General features: G+C 25.9%; 3 protein-coding genes across 3 annotated transcripts; all 3 read left to right on the plus strand. All coding sequences in view use genetic code 6, as the record gives it.

Moving 5' to 3' along the window:
- Nucleotides 1-482: 482 nt before the first annotated feature.
- On the plus strand, nucleotides 483-2,140 carry TTHERM_01020870 (zinc finger, C2H2 type family protein; the record flags this gene model as incomplete). Its single annotated transcript, XM_001025564.2, has 8 exons — nucleotides 483-520; nucleotides 688-817; nucleotides 874-1,180; nucleotides 1,291-1,410; nucleotides 1,468-1,547; nucleotides 1,629-1,685; nucleotides 1,755-1,876; nucleotides 1,933-2,140. 8 exons carry the CDS (start codon nucleotides 483-485, stop codon nucleotides 2,138-2,140), a joined length of 1,062 nt encoding a protein of 353 aa, XP_001025564.2.
- Nucleotides 2,141-3,142: 1,002 nt separating this feature from the next.
- Nucleotides 3,143-6,765, plus strand: TTHERM_01020880 (arsenite-resistance protein; the record flags this gene model as incomplete). The annotated part of the gene is made up of 12 exons (XM_001025565.4): nucleotides 3,143-3,233; nucleotides 3,707-3,761; nucleotides 3,972-3,997; nucleotides 4,099-4,167; nucleotides 4,441-4,550; nucleotides 4,956-5,054; nucleotides 5,106-5,258; nucleotides 5,318-5,401; nucleotides 5,456-5,646; nucleotides 5,697-6,030; nucleotides 6,077-6,430; nucleotides 6,496-6,765. 12 exons carry the CDS (start codon nucleotides 3,143-3,145, stop codon nucleotides 6,763-6,765), a joined length of 1,836 nt encoding a protein of 611 aa, XP_001025565.4.
- A 188-nt stretch (nucleotides 6,766-6,953) lies between these two features.
- Nucleotides 6,954-7,577, plus strand: TTHERM_001020880 (transmembrane protein, putative; the record flags this gene model as incomplete). The annotated part of the gene is made up of 1 exon (XM_012800463.1): nucleotides 6,954-7,577. A coding segment is annotated over one exon (588 nt), but the record flags the coding sequence as incomplete, so codon positions are not given.
- Between the last annotated feature and the right edge of the window lie 478 nt (nucleotides 7,578-8,055).

The following is an 8,055-nucleotide window of genomic DNA, read 5'->3' on the forward strand; positions in this document are numbered from 1 at the left end:
TAGAAATAATTAATTAAATGAATAAGAAGTGTTTGCTTCACATAAAAATTCAAAATTGTTTGTTTATAATTTGGCTTTCACAAACACACAGAGCTGAATTGATTCGTTAAGAAAACAGATTAATAATTCGAATAAATTTTTGAATTGAAATTTTTTATCTAAGTTACTTGCTAATAAGATTTAGGGAAAATTTGTAAAGAAAGAGTGTGTGAGAAAAAATATATTTTGATTTAAGAAAAGTGAAACAAAAAGAAAAAAAAGAGTAATTAATTGAATATATTTTATATATTAATTAAATAAAGAAAGTAGCAAGTATAGTTTATAACTAAATAAAGACAAATAATTATTTCTTATCATAAATATAAAATCAGCAGCTATTCATACAATTAATTAATTCATCTTAAATAACCATAACCACACCACCATTTATTTAAGTTCTCACTTATCTACATTAACAATCTAATCATTCAATTAATAAAGAAATGGACTACTCTTATGGCAAAGAATATATTAATCCTTAGTAAATATTTCTTAACTGTTAAATATTTTTACATTCTCCTAATCTTTTACTTAATTCAATGCTAATTGTTAAATTTATTCTTGTCTGTCAAACAGATGAGCTGAAGATATATCTTCTATCATTCCCTCACAGAATAATTAGATAAACTTACTTATTTTTTAAAAAAGAGTAAAAGATGTACATCACTATGGTGAAATGGGAGTTTCCAAGATCCATAGAGGCATGCCTCCTCATTACCCTGTTTATCCTCATCCTCCTCACTCTTAAATGCCCATTCATTAAATCAGCCCTAAAAATGTATATATTTGCTGTCAAAAAAGCTTCAGTTAAAATTGATTTTTAATTAAATAAAGGGACATTCTCCTTTAGCAGGATAGCCTCAATATGTAAGAGGACACCATGGATAGGGTTACGGTAATATTGAAAGCTGCCCTCCCCTTATGAGCAGCAATCACCATCACCATCATCCTATGGGAGAAGTTAGCAATTTAGAACCTCAAAAGGGCTAAAGAGGAATGTACTCTTCTTCATAAGAGGGGTACTCTATGCCTCCTACACCATATCAAGGAAATGAAAATATTCCTTACTCTGATTCAAACACTGAAAAACGCCACAATTCCAAACAAAATACATCATAAAATCTCTCTGGTTAAAAATCAAGTAATTGATATTTAATATATATAGTAAAAAAAACAATTTGATTTTTTTGATTGAAAGGAAATAACTGAATTCTATCTGATTTATTCAATTATTTTTTAAATTATCAACAGAAGTATAAAGTAGTGCATCAAAATCCAAGATTACCTAACAAAATAACAAATCGAATAAGTAAAACTCTAAAAGTAGCAATGATTCTACGAAGTAACTTGATTCAGAAACTAATAACAGCAGTAATTAATAAATATTTTTGTAAAAATATTCAAATTATCATTATAAAAAATATAAAGCTCCTCCTGAGGAATAAAATTTTAACTACTATCATGAATTCTGCAGACTTTTCACAGCAAATGTCGTCCTAACAAACCAAGTATTTATTAGTTTATTTCCAAGAATTAAGACATTTTATTCATAAATTATTTTAATTTATTGTATTTTCTATTAAAAATAGCTTAAAGAACTTGTTGGCTAAAAAACTGATCTTCTTTAAAAGCTAACCAAATTAGAAGTATATTTTTATCAATTATTTTCTAGTCTTTATTTTTATTGAGATAATCTTTTCTAAAACCAAAATCAGAAAAAAAGTGAAGAATTAGGAGAGTAAGAAGGTGATGATAAAAAGAAACGTTTTAGAAGAATTGCTTCATAAATTGACAGACATTACAAATGCCCTCATACATAATGCCAAAAATCATATGGGTAATGATATAATTAAAAATATTTGAAATACTTATTTATATTCAAATTAAAAAAAGATCTGAAGGCAGCTTAAATTAACATTTAAAGATAAAGCATCCTGAGCTCTATTAAGGAGGACCTACAAATAGTTTAATGGAAAGTGATAAAAATAGTTGCTACAATGATAATATGGAGAGCTTCTAGGATTATGATGATGAAGATAGTTTGGAAGACTAAAGCATGTCTTAAAGCTCTGTTAAGGTCAAGAAATAGAAGAACAACTGAATTAAAAGTTCAAAACTAAAAAACTACAGTTTATTCTGTATTGAAAATTGCATTTTTTGAAAATATATAAACCTACAGAGATTTTCAATTAATAATCAAACAACTTGATTTGCCTTTAAATTAAATAGATTTATGAAGAATGAACTATTTAAGGAGTAAGCAAAAATCAAATAATTTAAGATATAAGAACTGAATATCTTATTTTAAATAATAATTAAAATAATTCTATATATAATTAATCACTCATACAATTTATTATAACTATCTTTCCTTTTATCTATCAATCAATCAATTAATCTATATTAAAATTGAATTCAAGTAATAAATAATTAAGTCTAGAGAATGAAAAAAACTCATTAATTTTAAATTATGTTAATTTATGTCTATATATTAATTAGAATTGCATTTTATATAAAATTAATTATCAACCACTTTCTTAGATTTTCTGGTTTAAATGTTTGTTTTTTTTTTCAGATTTTTAAACATTTTTTCTAACTGAATATTTATTTTCACCATTTATTCAAAATATGCATGGAATTTCACAAAAAACTAAATTAAAAATAAAATAAAAAATATTTGAAAATATTTAAATTTCAGTTATTTATTTCACTACAATACCTAATTGGCATTCTTATTTCAAGATATTTATTTAATAAATAAAAAATATTTTTTATATTTTTTTAAACAAAATTTACTTCATTATTATAGCTTAGAAGATATTTTTATTTTATCGTTTCTTCTTAAATTGTTTAAATATAGTGTAAATATCTCGGATTTTCATGCGAATATGGTAGGTAAATAATATTATGAACCCTTTTTGAGAAAAACCTAACTGGTTTTAAGCACAGACATAAAAAAATTAAGTCTTATATATATATTTATATACAATTAGATTAATGTGAATAGCTTATTTGAATAGTTAAGAAGGAATTTAATATAGTACTGAGATCGAAAGATCTTTAATATTTAAAAAATTTTGTTTAACCCGCGAGGCATGAATGAATGTTTGATAATTAAATAAAAAACAAAAGAAAGAAAAGAAAGAAAAAGCATATAGCTAAATTTAGGAAATTTTTATAATTAATGGAACAAAGTACTTATGAATTATTTTATAGATTTATAGAATAAAATGATTTCAGTGTTACATGATAAAATAAACAAAATCAAAAATTAAATAGAGGAGTGGCAATAAGACAATTAGTTAGTTAATTAGTAAATATGAAGCAACTTATCATAACATAACATACATCATTAATAAACATTATTGCAATAATAAATAAATAAATAAACATATTTTTATATCTACACATTAAGTGAAAACCAAAGAAATACTTACTCAAAAGTTGAACTTTTAAATTCCTCTCAAAATCAATAAACATTTTACACTTTATATTCACATCTACTACATTTAAAATCATGCCAATAAGTTACTGCGCCCCTAAAGATATGCATTTTACTAATATCTAATAGACGCTCTTTATACATTTATCATGCACAACTGAAAATAATTTTTGTTGACTAACTTTTTCTTTTTCTTTATCTTTCTTTTATATTCTGTTCAAATAGGTCGTACCCCCAGTTCTGAAAAATAGCGCAAGCGTAGTTCATCACGCAGTTCGAAGTAATTATTTACAATTTTGCGCTTTTTATTCTTAAATTCATATGATGAATCAATCACTCTGCATCTATCAATATTGCTTTGATTTAGAAAGCAAAATTTTGTATTCCAATATGACAAATAATTTCTCATATAAAAAAATAAATGAATTTAACTTCAAATTCTTCTACATTTTTTGATTTCTAATTTTTTCTTTTTACAATTATCTTAAAGGTCAGAAAGCAGAACAAAGCTCAAAGGTTGACTTTCATTTTTATAACTAATTACAGATTAAATATACTTGATTATTATATCTAATCTTTCACTCTCCAACTTCTAAACAATTGACATATTAAAACAGATAGAAAGAGTAGAAGCAGATCTAGAAGTATTTCTAATGACAGAAAAAAATCTAGGTACATGAGTGATGGTAATATACAAATGTTATAATCATTATTTTAAACTTTAGAATGATTTTTTGGTGTTTTTCAATCTCCAATAATTTCAAAAGGAACGTATGGTAAGATCCTCTTTAAAAATTTGATATTTTTGATTATGTCTATGCAATAGTGCAGTGTAAAATTGTTTTATAACACCCTCACACGCACTACACTACAAAAATCATTCTAAAGTTTCAAAAGAAAATTATTTAACAACAAAATATATCAACTCTTATCTGACTAAGCAATCTATTTTTTAAAAGACAAATTTGGAGGAAGAAAGTAATCAAGCAAACCTTTCAGAAAAATTAGATACAACATTCCAATGTTGGATGGCCCCCTAGTCAATTTTAGATAGTTTATGGAGCTTCAGGTAAATACATCCCTTTATTATACACTTATTTTAATACTTTTAACGCTAATTTTCATTTTTTTTCTTTGTTATTTTACACGCATCATTTCGAAAGTGGGCCAAACCCAAAAATAAATAAACACAAACAAAAATTCTCAAAATTTATTTTATATTTAAGATTATAATTAAATTTCTTTTTTCCTTTCCAATACTTAATTTTCTTTTTTCCCTTCTTTGTTTTTTCTAATTCATACTTCAAAAACTACAATTTGATCAATTAATTAATATTTTTTTCACTTTCAGTAAATTTAAATTAAATTTAAAAGATCTTTATCTAAATCATCTCCATTTCATTTGTTTGTTTACTTTTACTTTAACTTAATCATTTTTTAATTATAATTATTCATTTTTTGTTTTTTAAACTAGACTGATAGAGTGGATACACATAAGGCTGAGACTCACTATCAATATTACAAAAAGCATTGGGAAAAAAGACAAAATGAAATATTTGTTAAAGAACACATGGTAAGAATATATTTAATAATTTTTATAAATAATAATTAAAAACTACATTAGGAAGAAGCATGGTTCAAAGAGAAGTATGATCCTATCATTAGTGAGGAAATACAAAAAGATAGACTTTCAGAATGCAAAAAAACTGCTGAAAAGTTCATTGAAGATTATAAAAATAATGTATTTAACTCCATCTGCTTAGAAATTACTGAAAATGTATTTTATCAATCTATATTTATTTTATTAACATCATTAAAATTCTAAAATTTTTTTAGAAAATATAAGAAATAAAATCTGTTGAAAATAATGAAGAAGACTAAGAAGAAAATGATAAATAAACTGGTGTTGCTCATCAAAAAGTAATTAAACCAAAATTAATATTTTTATTTAACTTGTTAAAAAAAAATAAATAGATTTATTTGAGCGAAAATTTCGACGTTACTCAATCTCCATATTTTGGATTTGACCCTGTTGTTCGTACTCTTTTCATTAAGACTATTCCTAAAGAACTTGGACGTTAAGATATTTATGAAATTATTTAAAAAATTCCTGGCTTCTAAAGTTTATCTCTTTCTGAACCAGTTCCTAATCAATAATTCTAAAGGTATCATAATATTTTTTTTGTAAAAAATTAACCAATTATCCTATGTTTAGATATGGTTGGATTACATTTGAAACAGAAGAGTAATGCAATTATGCAGCAGAAAGATTTAAAAGCGACTGTCTTGTTATTAACAAATATGAATTTAATATTGTAAAAAATAATCAAAAAAGAATGATAAAAGTAGCTTAAAAAGTCGATCTTAAGAAATCTCAAACTGATTTTGAATAAATCATCAAACTTATTGCCAAGTTTGACTAGTCAAAAACCATTACTGGTAATCCTTTAGTAGAGTTTAGCCCAGAAAATTTCTCTTTCAAAAATCTCGATATTTGTCTTCTTTACTTACGTCGCATTCATTCTTATTGCTACTATAGTGGAGTTCACGTAATTTAATTTAGTTTTTCTTATTTTCACATTTTATTAAAACTAGTGCAACGATGAGAGAATGCTTACAAGCAAGTGCGGATCTGTTCACTTAAGACTTAAGTCTGATAACCCCAATGAAGAATGGGAATTACCTAATTGGTAAAATAAAGTACAAGATCTTGCTAATTAAAAAATTATAGAATTAGAACAAATAAAGGATTAACTTAAGGGTGTTGCTTTATTCAAGGAGAGATTAGCTTCCAAAATAACTTACAAGGTACAAAAATAAATGAAGAGCGAGAATGGAGCTTGGCCATGTTTCTATTGCTCCAAAAAATTCAAAGGCTCAGAATTCGTTGTTAAACACATTGATAATAAACACTCAAATGAAGAAAAGTATTAATAAGAACTCAATAAGGTAAATAAATATTATTTTTACAATTTTTTAAACAGCCTAAATATTTAAAATTTAAACATTATTAGATAAGATCTGCAACAACTTTGGAATTGTATTCTAATGATAAAAATAAAATTACTCATTAAGCACCTTAAAGCAAGGATGGTTAACATTTCCAAAACTTCATGAACAGAAACAAAAAATTTAATGGAGGTTTTAATAAAGATAAAAAATACAATCAAAAAAGAAATTTTAACAACAACCATTAATTTAAAGATCTTGATGAACCTGAAATTGGAAACGAAACTCAAATTTCAAATAACACTGCAGGAGCTATTAATTATTTAGAAATTTGATTTTTGTTTTTATATCATTAAACTAAATAATATTTCCCTAATATTTATAATAAATGTATTTTATTTGTACATTCAGTAAAACGATTGTATCTTTTTTATTAGTTTTTTTGCCAAAAATTTTATCTGTTTCTATTTAAGATTTCAATTAAAAATTAAATATTGGTTATTCTTTTCACAATTATTTTTCTAGAAAAAATATTAGTTATAATTAAAAAAAAAAAGATATGTCTGAAAGTAAAAATATACAAGACGAGCAAATGAACTCTTAAAACTAAACAACTCCTAACCTGTAAGCAGATCATCAAAAGGTTGAAAGTTAGTAGAAAATATAAGAGTAATTTAAATAATAAGAAGAAAAAATAAGTGTCACAACAAAAGAAATAGCTAAATTAAAAAAGGAATTATTTTATGATGTAGCAAAATCTATTTATGATAACAATTACAAAAATTCAAGAATTGATTAAGATATTTAAGAAAAATGCAAAAAAGTTGTTCATAGCTATTATTTTATGCAAGGATCTTTGGGAGTAAGTTTAGCATATTTTGCTGGTAAAATACTATTTTAGAAACGCTAAAGATATACTAAAAATAATTTGGATTCTATGTTTATTATGGCCTTGTTTTTATCTGCTGGTGTATCAGGAATTAATTATAATAGTAAAATCAATAACTTACAATAATATTTTATGTGGGAAAATGGAAAATTTAAAAACATAAATGTTGTAGAATACAAAAAAGATCCCACAAATTATGTAAAATATTTATTAGAAGAATGAACGTATATATTTTTGTATTTAATGTATTTATAAGACAAAATAAAAAATAAGATCATTCATTTTTAACAAAATTAAACAAATAAAAAATTTTTATGTGAACAAATTTTAAATAAATTTTTTCTATCAAATTTATTAAGTAAAAAGTGTTTTAAGTTAACTTGGGGTTGGGGTTGGGGGTTGGGGTTGGGGTTGGGGTTGGGGTTGGGGTTGGGGTTGGGGTTGGGGTTGGGGTTGGGGTTGGGGTTGGGGTTGGGGTTGGGGTTGGGGTTGGGGTTGGGGTTGGGGTTGGGGTTGGGGTTGGGGTTGGGGTTGGGGTTGGGGTTGGGGTTGGGGTTGGGGTTGGGGTTGGGGTTGGGGTTGGGGTTGGGGTTGGGGTTGGGGTTGGGGTTGGGGTTGGGGTTGGGGTTGGGGTTGGGGTTGGGGTTGGGGTTGGGGTTGGGGTTGGGGTTGGGGTTGGGGTTGGGGTTGGGGTTGGGGTTGGGGTTGGGGTTGGGGTTGGGGTTGGGGTTGGGGT

Source organism: Tetrahymena thermophila (genome assembly GCF_000189635.1).
Source record: "Tetrahymena thermophila SB210 genomic scaffold scf_8254194, whole genome shotgun sequence".
Lineage (NCBI taxonomy): Eukaryota > Ciliophora > Oligohymenophorea > Hymenostomatida > Tetrahymenidae > Tetrahymena > Tetrahymena thermophila.